Genomic DNA, 19,643 nt, shown 5'->3' with positions numbered 1-19,643 from the left:
TTCCTTTTTCCTTTTTCGACTCTTGCAAAAAGAAAAAAAAAATATAACTGAGTAAGAACATTTATTTGTCATCCATTGATTCTAACTAAAAAAAAATGAGATTTATCAATTTCTTCTTCTTACAGCTGAAGTCATGAAGTTCTTAAACATTCCTAAAGGAGTCCAACGCGTGCTTTTCAGAACATTAAACACTGACAGGTAAACTTGTAATCGATATAGTTTTTCAATAGCCATCATTACGACCCACATTCAAATTGTGGCTTTTGTTAGATTACCACTTTACCTAAGAGCTTGAGCTGTTAGGTTTTTGGGCCAACAATATGTATGAAGCCTTAAGGCCCTTAACACTCCCTTTTGCTGTCCAACTGCATATGGAAAGAGAGAAGCAAACACCGCATAACACCCATTATTGGGAGCACAGTAATTTTTAAATTTACAATAAAGATGGGAAATAAGGTTAGAAACTAAAACCTCCTGGAAACCATGGCTTTTTGATACCATGTTAGATTACCACTTTATGTCTTTACCTAAATTGTGGGCCAACAATGTGTGTCAAGTATTCACAGTTTTAACAAACAATTTAGGTCTATGACATTCAATACCATACATAAGTCATTTTGGATTTTGATTCCCTCACCACTTTTGCTTGAAAGCTTAAGCTGTTGGCTAGGGGTCAGCAATCTATTTCAAGCTATCCAACACTCCCCTTCATGTGCGACCCTGTCTTGCATGTGGAGGCACATATATCAAACTTGAACACAAACAGAACAAAGTGCATTGTAACGGGCATAACAGGACATGAACTGAATCAGACCTGCTAGATCAGAGCTGCGATATCATGTTAGATCACCACTTCTCTTGGAAGCTAAATTTGTTGGTGGGTAATGTATATCAAGCTATCCAACACAGTTGAATGTAAGCCTTGCGTTTGTCTCTTCAGTCTATAATTTTTTACAATCATGCTCAAGAATTTAAATTTGGTGTCACCCATGAAATAGTTATGATGATTCTAACTACTTATCATTGATCCCGTCTGACCATGTTGGCCTGGTAATCATGTTGGTAGTGGTCCATCCTAAATTCACATTTTAAATTGCACACTTCGTAATGTAAGATATCTTTAGTTTGCACAGAATGCATATGCTTCATAAAAAGGAAAAAAGAAAGATGTCCACTCAAAGGATAAAACCATTGTGATCTGGGAACCGTTCTATGATTTATGAGTTCAAAGTATGATCTCTTAATGTGAAATTGTTGCTGAAGGATTGAATTGGAAATGCATCTTTTCATTGAGAATCCAGCACTTCTGAACTTTTTTACTCTTCCCAAGTGAACCGTGTGGGGGAGCTTTGGCTAGTTCACTAAATAATAGATCTCTCAATTATTTGTGCTCCTTTTGGAAAGAAGAAATTAGGACAGACATCACCATGTAAGTAACACAACCACAACAAATAATAAATCAGTAAAGGAACCTAAGGAAATTGTTTGCGCACACCACATATTTTCTGAAAACTTACCCCTTTTTTGTTCCCATAAATGCCACTTAATCCTAGTGCACCTTACTAAGTAAGATTTGAGCCAAAAAAAAAAAAAAGAGAAGAAGAAAGGCAACCATGATGGTTGGGTGGGCCCAACTCCTAACTTCATAATATGTCATTTGAAGCCTTCCTCTTCAATAATCTTCTTCAACCTCTCTGTGACACTTACTATAAAAGATTGGCATACTTGCTTCTTTAACGGCAATATTATTGTTGGAAAGCCAAAAAACTTTATTTGGGGGATATTGTGTAGATATATATTTTTTGTTTTGAGTGGTTTTCTCACCATATTTCTTCTTACTAAAACTGATTGTACTACCCTAATTAGTTACCATTTAATTATTGTAGTAGCCATTCGCAAATCTTAACAGTCAACATTTGAAGAAATTTTAAATGATAAAACTTTTTTTCCAATTCAGGCAGCTTATGCAGAAAAGTAAGTATGACACAAGCTATGTGGGATTCATGGAGGATGGTGCAAAATGGTTGGTAGAGAACACTGAAATTAAACTGATTGGTAAGCTACAGATTGCCATTTTAATTAGTTATTACTTTGCAGTACAAAAGGACACTCCTATATTTGCCTTTTTTGACGCATTAGGTATCTCTTGTTTTTGTTGGATGCCAAGTCTTATGTCTCTTTTTTTCTTTTTGTGTTCTTACTCCTATATTCTTGTTCATTCTCTCTCCATCATCATAGATATTGCTTGTTATAAAGATCAACTACTACGTAGATATCGTACACATTTTATAGAACTTCATTTTGATTGCATATGATTTCCCCATCTAGTGCAATCGAACTGAACTAGGGTCACTTTTTTATCCCTTTAAAAGAGATATGTAGCTTCATAAAGAATAGGAAAAATTAACTCAAAAGATTCAACTTTTCATGATCTGTCAAGTGTCAACAACTATATGGTTGGTCCAAAAATATTTTCAAGGGAGGTTGATGGACTCAAAATAACAAAAAATGTGAGCCCAACACCAAAATGACAAAATATCCCTGCACCTTGCTATTTGAAAATGATCTTTTTTGGGTCAATTGGGAGGCCCATTGGGCCTAAGCTACACAAAGGGGTATACCCATCCCTAACTCAAACCCCTTCTAAAGAATAGAACCTAAGACCTCCAGTATAAGTCCTAAATCCTGACTATAGGGATGTCCCTTTTCGGACGTTTGAAATTGTTGTTTCATTCATAGAATAACTGCTTATGTACTTATAAAGAAAAGCATCACTGTTTGTGTCCCAGTTTACTAATTTCCTTTCGGATTTGGATTCAAATTATCAAAAGCAAAACAACCAACAATTGCACATTGTGTATGCTTTTTAAGGCATATGCCATATTTTCTTTTACTTGCTTAAATTAATTCAATTAAGTTAGAGTTCCAACTTTCAACCAACTGAAGGAAAGAGGTTTTGGTGGATTCAGGAAAGGTAAAAATGGAAATTTATCTTTAATTCTTTTTCCCAAATGGAAAACCAGAAAATAAACTGGCTTTACAAGCTTGTACTCTAGGAAACATTTCTCTTTTTCCAATTTTTTTCAAGTTTATTTCTCAAGTTTGTTCCACCACCACCCGAACTGCCTGCCACCGCCATCGCCACCACAACTGACGGACTACCATATTTACTTGTTATCTCTGCTGCAGCTGCCACCACAATCATTAACCACCACCGCTTTCATTGCCCCTGCCCTTGCCCCACCTGTCACTGCTGCCATCACCACCACCTCCTGCCAATGTGTCTACCTTTGCCTCCACCACTGCCCTTTGCCACCCCCAACATGACCGTCCCCACCACCATAATCACTTCCTGACATTGATGTCATCACCACCAACACCCACCTGCTGACATCATCATCACTGCTGCAACTGCCACTATACACCACGTACCTCTTAATCCTACCCTGTTGAAAAATAACTTTTCATTTCAGAAAATGAATGCATTCTGTGTCTTCAAACTTTTCCATAGAAAAGGAAAACTTGGAAATGAAGATGAAAACTGGAAAAGGAAAATAGAAAATGTTTTCTACTAGAGTTTCTAAGAAATGGATGGCAAAATAACCAAAAGAATAACAACAAGGCACTTAGCCTTAGTAGCTAAGGCAGTCCAAACTTACGTGCTTTAATTAGAATGCATTTGTTTGCATGGTGGCTTGGATCAGCTGGGCTATAGACTAAATACCCTTAGAATATTGTTGGAGCAACCATGGTTTTAAATAACGGCCGCGACCGTTACGTAAAGGCCGCTACGGCCGCAACCATTACGTAAAGGCCGCTACGGCCGTTACGTAACCGCTATAGGACTGTTACACCATAAAATTATTTTATTTTTTACTTTTTCTTCTCACTTTTTCCCTCTCTTTCATATGTCATTCTCAATATACCAAGTGGCAAGAGGAGGAAAAGATTATAATGAGGATGACAATGAGACAAAATTTACTATTTCTTTAAATACTCACAATAGATGCATTAATTAACAATTTGAAAATACTAACTTGTTAGGAAAACATTTTATTTTGATAATATTAGTAATGTGATATTTATGTTCTATATTTTTCAACTTCAACCTTCTTTCTTTTCTAGCTATTTTATATTTGTATTATTCGTATGTCTTATGTGTCTAATAGATTATTGGAGTGTATAATGTATTTTGTTTTATTAATTAATTTAGCACACATAAGAATTTATCACAGATAAGAACAATGAGAAGTATAAATACGCACACACGTAATTTTTCTATCAATGGTGGTTTAAAACAAATGTAAACTTGTTGCCCTTACCAAATAACTTAGTTACTCGAACTAAAGGATCCAAAATACACTAAAACTCTTTCTAAGAGGGCTAAAAGCTTAAAACATTGAAGTATGCTAATATGCACAAGGTTGTGCATGCTTCAAAAAAATTCACGGCCATTACACCCGCTTCCTGTTATGTAACATCCGCTACTCCCACTTCCCGTTACACCCGTTACCATTATGTTACGCTACCCGCTACCACGATTTAAAACCATGGGTGCAACAAAGGTGTGGGATGGTATAGGACTGGCTAAGAGGGAGGGGTTTAGCTTATTTACATGACATAAGGTTGAGCGGTTTCTCTCCATGGGCTAGGAGTGGGTAAGCAATAAAAGGAGTCGACTGCCCTTTGTTTTTTTGTTTCTTGTTATATTGTTCTTTTCATTTAGGGTATTTGGTCTTTTACCTTTATATGTAGCAATTCAAACTTGGAATAGGATAACTTTCATAGCCAATCTAGTCCAGTCCCATAAGCCTTGGCCATCAAAACAACACGCCTTTTGTATAAAATAAAATTGAACCCTCTTTTTTTGTCTCTTAAGAAGTAAAAGAATTTTATTGAATTAGATTCCTTACAAGCAAGGTGCTTGAAAGGATTACAGAGCTTACATAGACTTACAGACACTTACAAGCCGATGGTTGAGCAAAGACTAAGAAATCCTCACCAATTAAGTGAATAAAACAAAGGACATGTTCTGGACCAAAAAAAGAGATTGCAGAGTACTTTTCTGTAGACTAACTGAGCTGGGTTGGATTCTGCAGTGGATAAAATTGAATTCTCTGTTCCTGTCCTTGCACCAAAGAGAACCTTAAGCATATCGCTTTGTGGTTTATAACATTGCATTTGTGTGGATTATGACATTGCATTTCTGTGTTTTGAAAAACTGATGCTTTTACTAACACTAATTTGTTATGAAATGTAGGAATTGATTACTTATCTGCTGCAGCGCACGTTGATTTGATTTCTTCACATCTTATTTTTCTGAAAAGCAGGGTAAGAAAATTTTTATTCCTTATTCGAGATTGTTCTATACATTCAATGCTTTATCACTTGGTAACATGATTTTATATTGTTTTGGTTGCTAGCCCCTACTATTTGTCTTCCCATTAACTAACTTCATAATTTTAATTTTCTTTGAGTGAGAGTGCTGTTCATGGCTTTCCAAACTTTCCTATACAATATTGGGAAACTGGGAAGTAAGATGGTTTGTTATTCTTTGAAAACTGGAATGGAGGATGATTACTATTTTCTACTGAACAGGCCCTTGGCCTTTTCAATTTTGTAAAGAATACAAGTTGGATTTTCCATCCAGTTAGGAATTGTTTCAAACCACTAAAGGAAAAGTGCTTTTCTAGAAAGAAAAAAAAATACTAAATTTGATGAGTATTGTTGAACTAGAGAAGTACTGGAAGTCATGAGTACCGTTATAAGTACTCATGAAATAAGTGATACTTGGATAATCACTTATAATTATGTGAATCTATATTATTATTTTATGAATAATATTATCATATTTCAACATATAATTGATATATTATATTACATAACAAAGTAATATATAAAATAACAATAACAAGCCTTAGACCCCAATAGGTGGGGATAGCAAAGTAATATGTGATTATTGTTTTTTATCAATAATATTATCAAATAAATTAGCATCTTTTCATATTTTCCAATTACTTTATATGTTAATTAACATTTTGAATATGTATTTTAAATAAAATCATATATAATTATTATTTACTCAACAATAATGTATAATGGTTATTTGGTCATTTAGCATTATTAGTTTGTGTTAAGAGTTATGTCAGCAAGTGTGTGTTAGTAAGGTTATTATGGTCATTGGTATTGTACTTGGCATATATTATAAATAAAGGGAGATACCTATCATTGATGTCATGTCTTCCATTTTACCCAATTATTCAACATGGTATTAGAGCAAGATCCGACATAAACCCTCATTGCATGACCGCCACTAAATCAAACAATATCATAATACCACACAAACCTGCTGCTGTAGAAGGATCATCAGCATCACCAAAGTCCAGGAGCAGGCCCAGCAGTCACCATAAAAAGCTGCAGTTGCTGGAAAAAGCCTGGATGCTGCTTTCCTCTTCAAAACCTCTAGAAATACCTCATCTTTTGCAAAACTAACCACAGAGCAAGCCACAGAACCTGCCGATCTGCCAGCCTGAAAAATTTCAAAGCCATAGAGGCCCCCATGGGCTGCCATGCACTGGTCGAAAGCCGGCAGCGCCAACCCCATGTGCCAGTGTGTGGGAGTCTTTTGAGTGGCCATTTTTCTCTGATTTCAAATGTCTTGAATCTGTCCTTACACCATAATACAAAGTTGTTTGTCATTTTTTTTATCCAAAAATACCACTTTTTTAGTTGCTCGTGTAAGGCATTCTGGGAATGATTGTTTGCTAATGCGCGAAGTTGTTGGTCAATGTTTATTGAGTTCATTGAGGCCTGAAACAGTGCTATTTCTTTGTTCTTGATTAGGTTTCTATCTTGTACATTGTGTGCTTGTCATTTGATCCGACTGTTAAACATTGTGTGTTGGGATGGTGTCCATGAATTCCAGGAGGATGTTGTTCGCTGTGTATTTCTGCTTTGCTACTGTATAGAGGCTGTTTGGTACTGTTAGAGCTGTGTGCTGGTTTCTTGGGGCTGTGAGGAAGTTTCTTTGGTGCTGTGGAAGCCTTATGCTGGTTAGTTGCGACTCATAAATGGTGGGTCACCTTATTCGTGGTTGCTCCAATTGTTCTGGTGTTGTGTGTTGGTTTCTCGAGGCTGTGTCTAGGTCTCTTGGAGGCTTGGAGCTGTGGCAGAGTTTATACATTGACTTTGTAGGGCTGTGGAAGTGCTATTTTTACTTCTTGGTGACTCATTCATGGTTGAATCAGCAGTTGACTCATTTGGTTTTGTTTTGGTTGGTTCAGAAATTCACTTGTGGTTGTTTCGGTTGGCCCAGAAGTTTTCTTTTGGAATCCCAAGAGCATTTTGTTTGCTGTGATTTTCTGATTTGCTGCTGTATCGAGTTTTTGTGCATGTTGGGATGGCATTCTCAAAGCCCCGTTGGTCAATGTTTATTGAGTTCATTGAGGCCTGAAACAGTGTTATTTCTTTGTTCTTGATTAGTTTTTTGTCTTGTACATCGTGTGCTTGTCGTTTGATCTGATTGCCGAACATTGCGTGTTAGAATGGTTTCCATGAATTCCAGGAGGATTTTCTTCGCTGTGTATTTCTGATTTGCTGTTTGGTGTTGTTAGAGCTGTGTACAGGTTTCTTGGGGCTCTCAGTAAGTTTCTTTGGTGCTGTGGAAACCTTATGCTGGTTTAGTTGCGACTCATAAGTGGTGAATCACCTTATTCGTGGTTGCTCCAAATGTTCCAGTGCTGCGTGTTGGTTTCTTGAGGCTGTGTCTAGATCTCTTGGAGGCTTGGAGCAGTGGCAGCGTTTATGCATTGACTTTGTAGGGCTGTGGCAGTGTTATGTTTAGTTGTTGGTGACTCAATCGTGGTTGACTCATTTTTTTTTTTGTTTTGGTTGGTTCAGCAACTTCACTTGTGGTTGTTTCGGTTGGTCTAGAAGTTTGCTTTTGGAATCCCAACTGCATTTTTTTTGCTTTGTATTTCTTATTTGCTGTTGTATCAAGGTTGTGTGCTTGTTTGATGGCATTCTCAAATCCCAAAAGTGTGTTTCCCTCATCTAGCATTTGTTCTGGTGAATGGCATACTATTGCTATCATGGGGGAAGAGTATTCAAGGTTCCTATAGCATCAAGCATCTCATCACATTGCATCTTTTGCTCAAAAGGGTAATCCTATAGTTTTTATGTCATCTGGTATCTCTCCACTTGTCCTTGGATTATCAACTTTGCTGCTACTAACCATATGAAGGTGTAACCAACTTCTTTTCTGCCCTCCAGTACCCTAAAAATCTACCTCAAGTTACTCTTGTCGATGGGTCCACGACTACAGTTAAGGGGATAGGAATAGTAAATTCTACTCCATCTCTCTTTCTTCTGTTTTGTACATTCCTAAGTCACCTTTCAATCTCATGTCAGCTAACAAAGGCACTAAATCGTTCTGTAACCTTCTTTCCAGATTCTGTGGTTATTTAGGATTTGAAGATGAAGAAGACAATTGGCACAGGTTGTGAGGCTCATGGACTTTACTTCTTTGAGTTGCTCTCTTCTCCCATTACCTACATAGCCATTGCTACATCGTTGCACATCCATTTTTGCCTTGGTCATCTGACTTGGACAAATTGAAACTTCTGGTTCCTTCTATGAGTTGTGTCTCTAGCCTTGAATATGAGTCTTGTCAATTGGGAAAACATCATTGTGTTCCCTTTGCTTCCCAGGTCAAAAAAGGGGTAAATAGCGCTTTCATGCTCGTCCATTCTGATGTTTGGGGTCCTAATCATGCCACATTGAAATTGGGGTTTCGGTACTTTGTTACATTTTTCAATGACTATTCTAAGATGACTTGGTTGTATTTAATGAAAGATCGTTATGAGTTGTTTAATATCTTTCATGCTGTTTGTTCTCAAATAAAAAGTCAATTTGATACACTAGTTAATTGCTGAGTCAAAGTATAGGGATATGGCTCACACTACATGTGAACTTGTTTGGTTGAAGAACATGTCGGAAGAATTGGGTTTTCCACATTCTTAGCCTATGGAGTTGATGTGTGATAATCGAGTTGCTATCCATATTGTTCCAACCCAATCTTCTATAAGCGGACAAAGCACATTGAAGTTGATTGTCACTTTGTTCTAGAGAAACTTGTACAGAAGCTCATTACAACCACTCATGTGAAGTTTGATTTTCAGCTTGTTAATTTATTCACTAAAGCCTTGGGAGGTGCTCGTGTGAAATTCATTTGTAACAAGCAAGGAGATATATATGCTCTAGCATGAGGGGGAGTGTTAATGGTTATTTGGTCATTTAGCATTATTCGTATGTGTTAAGAGTTATGTAAGTGTGAATTAGTAAGGGTATTTTGGTTATTGGATTGTTATTGACATATATTATAAATTGAGGGAGAGACCTATCATTGATGTTAGGCTTCCCTTTTACCCAATTGTTCTAGAAGTACTACTAAGTCATTTGGTCAAGATATCAGCAAATTGGGCACAAAAGCGAACAAAAGGAATGCAAATCTGTTGCCAACCCAACTTCTCTTTGATGAAGTGGCTATCAATCTCAATATGCTTTGTATTGTCATGTTGTACATGATTATTAGCAATGTTTATTGCTGCCTTATTGTCACAAAACAAGAGCAAAGGAGGTGGGAGAAGTTGTAATTTGCTGAGCAATTGTTGTAATCACAACAACTCACATACACCTTGAGTCATGGCTCGATATTCAGTTTCAGCACTAGAACATACAACAAAATCTTGTTTTGTGCTGCACCAGGTATCAAAGTTACCACCTACATAAGCACAGTAACCAGAGGTGGATCTACGATCATCCAATGATCCACCGCAGTTAGCATCAATGTATGCTTCCACCTTCAAGTGACTATGCTTAGAGAACAATAAACCTTGTCCTGTTGAGCCCTTTTGAAACCTTAAGATATGATTAACTGCTTCCTGGTGACGTTTACGTGGATCATGCATGTATTGGCTAACAACAGTAACTGCATAAGCAATGTAGGGCTGAGTGTAGGAAAAAGATAAGTGAATTCCCCTACTAAACGTTGGTACTGCTCACGATCAACTGGGGTGCCAGCATTAACAATAATGCGATGATTATGTTCAATTGGTGTAGCAACAGGACGACAATCCAACATAGTAATCTTAGTCAAAAGATCTAACATGTACTGTACTTCCTCTAGGATATGAAAATACCTCGTGAAGACCTAGCAACTTCAAATCCAAGAAAATAGCGGAGTTTTCCAAGGTCCTTCACTTTAAATTCTTTTGACAACCTCTCCTTCAAACGTGTGATAATGAGATCATCACCTATTTCCACAATATCATCTACATACACGATCAAGACAGCTACCTTCCCCCAGTTGTGTCGAAAGAATACAGTATGATTAGCATTACTTTGTTGGTAATTCATGGAAAAAATAACTCGCCTAAAAAGATCAAACCAAGCCCTTGGAGATTACTTCAAGCAATACAAAGAGCGGCGTACCCTACACACTTTGCTAGTATTAGAAGGGCTAGAAAAACCAGGTGGAATCTCCATATAAATTTCTTCTTGCAAATCTCCATACAAAGAGGTGTTATTGACTTCAAGCTAGTAAAGATCCCAACCACAATTGACTGCACAAGAAATGAGAGTACGCATAGAATTAAGCTTCCACAGGAGCAAATGTCTCCTCATAATCAATCTCATATGTTTGCGTATACCATTTGGCCACCATTCGAGTCTTGTTCCTTTCTACATTTCCTTCGGGTGTTTGCTTTACTTGAAGATCCATCGACACCTAACTGGCTGTTTTCCCATAGGTAAAGAGACAAGCTCCCATGTCTTGTTCTTTATCAAAGCTCCCATTTCCTCAAGCATTGTTGTCTTCCATCTTGGATCAACCATAGCATTCTTCCAATTGGAAAGGACTCTAATAGCAGATAATGCAGCTAGAAAGCACATATATTCAAGAGAGAGAGACTCAATAGGACACAAAATTTCCTATATCATGTACATATCTTGCAAGAGGATTACGAGTGCGAATACTTTTTCTCAAAGCAATTGGTTTATCCAAATCAGAGATAAAAGGAGAGGAAATAGGTGAAATATTACCATCACTCTCAGAAGGAGAAGAAGAAGATGGAGCAGAGGAAGGAGAACTTGGAGCTTCTGTAGGTGGAGTTGGGGTTGATAAAATTAGGGTTGAAGAGTGCATGACTAGTACAATCTATATTGTAAAGATTGCCCTTGAATTATATTATCTCTAACACCACTATCAGAAAAGCTATCGGTCGGGTTTTTCAACTTCTCATTATTATCAATTAGCTCCTCTTGACCAGAACTAGTCTCCCCCTCTCAATTGATTGCACTAGAAAAGAAATTAGGAGAGGCGAGAAATTCATAATATTTAACAAGTGAACTGGTAAAGTCATCTATAAAGCGGTTACTGAAGCATGCCTTCGATTCCTGAAAGGTGACATCCATGCTAACAAATATCCGTTTCTCAGTAGGATAATAACACTGATGTCCTTTCTAAGTAGTAGAGTAGCTCAAAGCTCGGGGATCCAATTTGCTTACATTGGGTCTGTGGTCTCGAACAAAACACACACATCCAAAGATTTTAGGAGGCATAACAAAAAGTAATATCTCCCGTCAAGCATTGGATATGTGTTTGAAACTGTTAGGCTTGAAGTGGCATTCAATTAATCAAATAAGCAATAGTAAGTATAGCCTCACTCCATAAAAACTTTGGTACATTCATGAAAAAAAGAAGTCACCGGGCTACCTCTAGCAAATGTTGATTCATTCATTCGGCAATCCCATTTTGAACAGGCGTGCCAGCACATGTTGTCTAATGGAGTATACCATAAATCTCTAAGCACTCATGGAAATCCTGATTAGTATATTCGGTGCCATTGTTTGTATGAACCAATTTCTCCTTATCACAGTGTGCATAATGCGAGGGAAATAAATGAGAAGGATGATGAAAGAAATATGTCCAAGCTGACGGTGTTGCAGTAGCGATTCTTGAAGAGTCGTATCAGAGGAAGATGACGCAGTCAGACCAACCAACTCGGGACCATTCTTCAATGGTTTATTTTCCACGTTGGATAGGCCATCATGCACTTTACCAACCCCAAGTAGGGGTGGTAAAACAGGTTGACGGGCCGAGTTCGGGCGGGTTATAAACAGGTCAGGGTTAAACGGGTGACTAATAGGTAATCCCAAACCTGTCCGTTTAATAAATGGGTCACTTGTTTTAAAATTTAATTTATTTTTTTTAAAAAAAATTTAAACATTTCAGGCCTAGGCTTGCCCTCAAATTCTCAAATTTCCAAAAGCAATCGACCAAACTAGGGCTTATTACAGTCGTTTGCGCGACACTCAGTGCGACGGAGTCATGTTCTCATCATCAAATGGGCAAAATGGTCATGACTCATTTTTCTCTACTCATCTTTGTCTTCCTCCTCACCTTAACTTCTGTTCAATCCAAGCCCTTCTCCGTTCTCACTTCCCCATACCTCTCATCATCCACAATCAAATAAGTTGGGCTTCATCCCATTCCAACCAAGCCCAACTCATTTCCTTTAGACTAGTAGCCCTCGTTTCTACCATGTGGGGCTGTTTAGATAATCACATGGAAAGCAGTCGCCCTCTTGTTTTTGGAATCCATTCCTTCCAAAATTCAAATCCTGCCTGCTTTCTCTTTGTAAATATAATCACCCCTACAAACCTAAACACCCAATTGATCAACAAACATGCACCCTCCTTCCCTGCAAAATAATTTTTTCTCCTCTCTCAAACAAGTACGCATTTTCAAACTTCTTCTTCTTCTTCTGTGTAGTTTAGTTTTTTATTCATCTTAATAGGTGGAGAAAAGGTTGAAATTGGAAAACCCTTTGCAACCACAATAAAACAACCAAACATTAACAGAGTCTCTCTTCCGGTAGAATCTCTCTTCCACGCTTCTCTCCTCAACATCCCCTTTTTGACGCAAAACCCTAATGAAGCCCACCTCTTCTTCGTCCTCTTCCCCTCCTCCCTCTCCCCTCACTCGATCTCGCGACCCATCAGAGGCCTTTGCGTGGACTTCCCCTACTAGAACTGCACCCTTGGAGCCGACCATTTCTACGTCTCCTACTCCGACATTAGCTACGATTTGGCGTGCGGATTTGGCTAGGCAAGTTCCATAAGGCGGAGGCAGAGGCCACTCAGATGGGGATTGGGGACTAGGGTTTCATTTCGTTCTATATATAATAACTTAAATGGGTCACTCGGCGGGTACCCGACCCGAACCCTCCTATTCGTTTAATAAATGGGTCTGGTTTGGGTTGACCCATTTATAAATGGGTTAGCTTGTATTAAATCCAAACCCGTTTTAAATAGGCGGGTCATGGGTCACCTGTCGAGTTTCGACCCGTTTTTCCACCCCTAACCCCAAGTATCCTTCCCGTGGTTAGCTCTTGAAAATAACAATGATTTGGGTGAAAGTCAACATGACAATTAAGATCTTTAGTAATAAAACTGATGGACAACAAATTAGTGGGAAAACTTGGGACATGGAGGATGGAGGAAAGACTGAGGTTGGTGTGCATTTGATATTTCCTTTACTAGAAACAGAGGTAAAGGTGCCATTAGATATATGAACTTTATTCCTATCATAACATGGTGAGTATGACACAAAATTATTATACCGGCCTGTCATTTTGTTTGAATCACTTGAATCAATGACCCAAGGAGATGCAATCGACACACTACTCTATTGCAGTTAAGTGCATGATGTCTAATACATGACTGTGCATAGTTACCATAATGAAAAATAGTGGAATTAGGCATCAAGTCAGTTGAGGCTGCAGAAGGAGATATACTCGAGTACATATCTACTCGAGCCAGATATTGACGTAGGTTTTGCATTTCCTCTGCAGAAAGTGGTCCAGTGGCTAAAAGTACCTCAACAGATGCATCATCACTTGACAACTTAGTCAAATCTACCTGTCCAGTCCGACTATTACTACTTTCGTTGTGAGTACCACAACTACTTCCATGGCCTATACCATGCTGTTTAGGAAATTTTGTGTCCTATGAGTCTCTCTCTTTCTTGAATATAGGTGCTTTCTAGCTGCATTATCTGCTATTATAGTCCCTTCCAATTGAAGGAATGTTATGGCTGACTCAAGATGGAAGGCAACAATGCTTGAGGAAATGGACGCTTTGATATAAAACAAGACTTAGGAGCTTGTCTATTTGCCTATGAGAAAACAGCCGGTTGTGTGTCGATGGATCTTCACAATAAAGCAAACATAGGTAGAAAGGTACAAGGCTTGATTGGTGGCCAAAGGGTATACGCAGACGTATGGGATTGATTATGAGGATACTTTACACTAGTGGCAAAGCTTAATTCTGTATGTACTCTTATTTCCTGTGTAGTCAATCGTGGTTGGGATCTTTTTCAGCTTGTGTCAAGAACGCCTTTCTGTATGGAGATTTGCCAAGAAGAGGTTTATATAGAGATTCCACCTGGTTTTTCTAGCCCTTCTATTGCTAGCAAAGTGTGAAGGTTGCACCGCTCTTTGTATGGCTTGAAGCATTCTCCAAGGGTTTGGTTTGATCATTTTAGGCAAGTTATCCTTTCCATGAATTACCAACAAAGAAATGGTGATCATACTTTGTTCTTTCAACACAACCAGAGGAAGGTAGCTATCTTGATCGTGTTTGTAGATGATATTGTGGTAACAGGTGATGATCTCACTGAAATCACATGTTTAAAGGAGAGGCTGTCAAAAGAATTTGAAGTGAATGACCTTAGGAAACTCTGCTATCTTCTTGGATTTGAAGTTGCGAGGTCTTAACGAGGTATTTTCTTATCTTAGAGGAAGTACGTGTTAGATCTTCTAACTGAGACTGGTATGTTGGATTGTCGTCCTATTACTACACCAATTGAATAGAATCATTGCATTATTGCTGATTTTAGCACCCCCATTGAGCGTAAGCAGTATCAACGTCTAGTAGGGAGATTAATTTATCTTTCCTATACTCGGCCCAATATTGCTTATGTAGTTAGTGTTGTTAGCCAATACATGCATAATCCACGTACACGTCACTAGGAAGTAGTTAATCTTATATTAAGGTTTTGAAGGGCTCTCCAGGACAAGGTTTATTGTTCTCCAAGCATAGTCACCTGAAGGCGGAAGCATACACTGATGCTGACGGCGGTGGATCATTGGATGATCATAGATCCACCTCTAGTTATTGTATTTACATTGTTGGTAACTTGGTCATCTAGTGCTGCAAAAAACAAGATGTTGTTGCTCGTTCTTGTGTTGAAGTTGAATACCAAGTCATGGCTCAAGGTGTGCGTAAGTTGTTGTGATTAAAACAATTGCTCAGCGAATTACGATTTCTCCCCCCTTCTCCTTTGCCCTTGTTTTGTGACAACAAGGCAGCAATTAACATTGCTAATAATCCAGTACAACATGACAGGACAAAGCATATTGAGATTGATCGCCACTTCATCAAAGAGAAGTTGGATAGGCAACAAATTTGCTTTCCTTTTGTTTGCTCCTGTGACCAATTTGCTGATATCTTGACCAAATGACTTAGTTCTACTATGTTTTCTTCTATTTACAGCAAGATGGTTCCCATCTTGAGGGGGAGTATTGGATGAATAGTTAGTGAATAGTGTGTGTGTATAGTTAGTCCCACATTGGCTAGGCATTAGAAGTCCTCCCCATTCCCTCACCTATAAATAAGGCCTTATATTGTATAGAAAAGGCAAGGAAGAAATATTAAGAAATCTTATATTTCTCTTTCAACATTGTTGGATGAATAGTTAGTGTGTATAGTTAGTCGCACATTGGTTAGGCAATAGAAGTCCTTCCCATTCTCTCACCTATAAATAAAGCCTTATATTGTATAGAAAAGGTAAGAAGAAATATTAAGAAATTTTATATTTCACTTTTATATTTCTCTTTCAACATGCTATTAGAGCCACATTAATTTTTTTTTTCTTCCCACCTCTCTTGATTGCTTTTGTTATACCACCTTTTTTGGCTAGTTTTGTTATTATTTACTGCCTCTCTTGGCTGGTTTTGTTATTGTTTACCGCCTTTCTTGGTTGGTTTTATTTCTCTTTTATTTGTCTTTGTGGTGCATTTATAACTCATGATTTACTGTATTGGCACTATTTTTTTTTTCTCTATTGTGAGAGTGCCATGTCAGCGCCACAACATTGTCACTTCATTGCCACGTCAGTGCCACTTGATTGCCACAGCAGTGCCACGTCATCGATATGTTAGCGCCATGTCACTACCAGGTTGCCGCCACATCAGTGCCACGTCACTGCCACGTCAACAAAGGAATAATGTCACGTCATTAACATTCTTTTCCTTCTTTCAGGCTGTGAGTTATGGCACAAGAGAATTCATTAACGCTTGACAATTTGAGGATTGTGCTGATTGAGTTAGCCGATGGTCAATCGAGTAGTTCATCTAGTGAGAATACTTCTTTCCGGCAGGTAACTGTTAAACTTGATAGACCTGCAACCTATTTGATGTGCTTAGAAGTATACAACTCATTTTGAAAGGAAAGGGCATGGAAGGCTACATTACCGAAAAAAATATTAGACCTACTGATGAAGCGGTTCTTGCACGTTTGGAGGAGCAAAACTCTTAAGTAATGACATGGTTACTTAGTTCTATGAGACCCGAGGTGTTGGGTTACTTGACACTGCTCAAGAAATTTGGGCAGCAACAGCCTAAACCTATTCTCAGAGGGGAAATACAGCACAAGCATATGGGATCCAACTTAAGTTGCGGGAACTACGTCAAGGAGATATGACAGTTACTACTTATGCTGCTGAGATGAAAAGGTTATGATCCAAACTTGATTATTATCATTCTTTCACTTCTTCCAACCCAGATGATGTGACTGCTTTTAAAATATATATAGAGGAAGAACGTGTTAATGACTTACTTGGCAGCTTAAATCCAGAATATGATTTCATCTGTGTGCAGAAATTGGGTCGAGGAGACCCTTCCTTTCTCTTAATCACGTCGTATCTGTTGTTCTAAGTGAAAGGACACGTCAGCATGCTATGTTAGCACCTTCTAGTGAGCGTATTTGATCAGCTCTTATTGTTCAGCCCAGTCCTTGCGGGGCAGTGGTGATTCTCACTTATGTGCCCATTGTCGCAAGAGTGGTCATGTGAGTGACACTTGTTGGGTACTTTATGGTCATCCTCAACAGCATGGTTTAGGCCATGGAAGTAGTTGTGGTACTCACAACGGAAGTTGTGGGAGTTGTGGTGGTTGGACAGGACAGACAAATTTGACTAAGTTGTCAAGTGATGATGTATCTATGGAGGTACCTTTAACCACACTACTACTGCACCGCTGGGATTGGGGCTGAGCAATAAGAACTGATCAAATATGCTCACTAGAAGGTACTAACATAGACGTGTCTCTTTACTTAGAACAAGAGACAAAACGTGATTAAGAGAAAGGGTAGGGTCTCCTCAACCCAATATCTGCACATGAATGGCATCATATTCTAGATTTAAGTCGCCAAGTCAATCATTAATACGTTCTTCCTATATATACCTTTTAAAAGCAGTCATGTCATCTGGGTTGGAAGGAGTGAAAGAACGATAATAGTCAAGTTCGGACCATTTTCATCTTAGCAACATACTAACTATCATATCTCCTTGATGTAGTTTCTACTACTTAAGTTGGATCTTATATGCTTGTGTTGTATTTCCCCTCTAAGAATAGGTTTGGGCTGTTGCCACCCAAATTTCTTGAGCAGTGTCAAGTAACCCAACACCTCATGCCACCTCGGGTGTCATTGAACTAAGTAACCATGCCATTACTTGAGAGTTTTGCTCCTCCCAACGTACAAGAGCTGCTTCATAAGTAGGCCTAATCTTTTTCCTGGTAATGCAGTCTTCCATGCCCTTTCCTTTTCAAAATGAGTTGTATACTTACTGACCATATCAATTAGGTTGCATGTCCATCAAGTTTAATAGTTACCTGCTGGAAAGAAGTATTCTCACCAGATGAACTACTTGATTGACCACAGGCTAACTCAATCAGCAGTCCTCAAATTGTCAACCGTTAATGAATCCTCTTGTGCCATAACTCACAGCCTAAAAGAAGGAAAAGAATGTAAATGACGTGACACTATTCCTTTGCTGATGTGGTAGTGATTTGGCGGTGACGTGGGGCTGATGTATTGGTGACGCAGCACTGTTGTGGTGATCAAGTGGCAGTGTTTTTGCGCTAACGTGGCGCACTCTTTCACAGTGAAAAAAAATAGTGTTAATACAGCAAATTATGAGTTATAAATGCACCACAAAGACAAATAAAAGAGAAGAAATCCAGCCAAGAAAGGCGGTACATAACAAAACCAGCCAAGACAGGTGGTAACAAATAACAAAACCAGCCAAGAGAGGTGGTAAATAATAACAAAACCAGTAAAAAAGGCAGTATAATAAAAGCAACCAAGAGGTGGTAAAAAAGCAAATAAATAATTTGGCTTTCATACCATCTTGAAAGAGAAATATCAAATTTCTTAATATTTCTTCCTTGCCTGTCCTATACAACATAAGACCTTATTTATAGAATTATAGGTGAGGGAATGGAGAGGACTTCTAATGCCTAACCAATGGGACTAACTATTCATCCAACAGCAGGAAATTATTTAGTTGAATTGATGATGACCAGATCTGTTTCTCCATTTATAATTTGTTTCTCTTGCTTGTACCATTTTAATCATTCTTACATAAATCAAATGACATTCTACATGTAGGTTTTAGTTATTATTCGGACCACAAGTGACAATTTCAAACCTAGTTGCTAACTTGCACTTTGCTTTACTGGTATTCAGAGTATGGCGGAAAAAAGCTTAATTCATTCTCTTCTTAAAATGCTTCAGGAAATCATTCTTGTGGAAGGCTTGAAACTTGATGGCATCCAACCCGGAATATATACAGTTCACTGCTTACCCCTCAGGTTGGTTGGTGCTGAGGGTTCACCCATACGATGCATTCTCATCAAATAATATCCTTGTAAGCTATTATATGCTTGAAGTGATTTATAAGGTTACAATTATCTGGAAGTACCTGGTATCCTACTGTATATCTAACACTGAAAAACTGTAACATATTGCACGTATATAGTATTGTAATAGTATGTTTATTACGTAAGAATGGAATAAAATCGAATTTATTACTTGATTTGGTCACACTTTTCATTCAAAATTTCATTCCATTTCTTTCCTACCCCATCACCATACCCCGAACCAAGCATGTCATTAAGTGTTTAGTTCTATAATTTATCCAGTTTATAGGAAGAACCTAACGGTTGTGTCAGCTAAGAAATCAAGCACAGATTCTTGCATTTTTAATGAGTTGGGACTGCCAAGTTTCTCCTGTTTGATGAGGATGAAAATTGTAGGAACCTCCTTTACAGCATATGTTAACATATTTGTTTATGTATTAGGAGCAAGGATGTGCCTTTGAATCTATCTTAACAAATTGAATGGTATCAATGAAGTTGAGCATGGATTGCTTTGAATTAGTATAGATTTAAATGACACTCAACATAATTTTTTATAATGTTTTATCAAAATTCACACAAATCCAAATTTGAGGTCTTGCA

General features: G+C 38.1%; 1 protein-coding gene across 2 annotated transcripts in view; it reads left to right on the top strand.

Annotated features, from left to right (window-relative positions):
- Positions 1 to 19,214, top strand: part of LOC131155087 (cyclase-like protein 2) — a 33,597-nt gene extending 14,383 nt beyond the window's left edge. Inside the window, exons 3-6 of one of the 2 annotated variants that reach the window (XM_058108007.1) lie at positions 126 to 198; positions 1,958 to 2,055; positions 5,261 to 5,331; positions 18,919 to 19,214. In XM_058108007.1, the coding sequence (XP_057963990.1) occupies positions 126 to 198; positions 1,958 to 2,055; positions 5,261 to 5,331; positions 18,919 to 19,044 (368 nt within the window). In that variant the 3' untranslated portion in view covers positions 19,045 to 19,214. Of the gene's footprint in view, positions 1 to 125; positions 199 to 1,957; positions 2,056 to 5,260; positions 5,332 to 6,925; positions 7,494 to 18,918 lie in introns of those variants that run through there. The other variant, XM_058108008.1, reaches the window with a different exon arrangement.
- Positions 19,215 to 19,643: the final 429 nt, after the last annotated feature.

The sequence above is a fragment of the Malania oleifera genome, chromosome 5 (genome assembly GCF_029873635.1).
Source record: "Malania oleifera isolate guangnan ecotype guangnan chromosome 5, ASM2987363v1, whole genome shotgun sequence".
NCBI lineage: Eukaryota > Viridiplantae > Streptophyta > Magnoliopsida > Santalales > Ximeniaceae > Malania > Malania oleifera.
The sequence above is the reverse complement of the archived record's forward strand: the minus strand, read 5'-3'. Positions and strand labels throughout refer to the sequence as shown.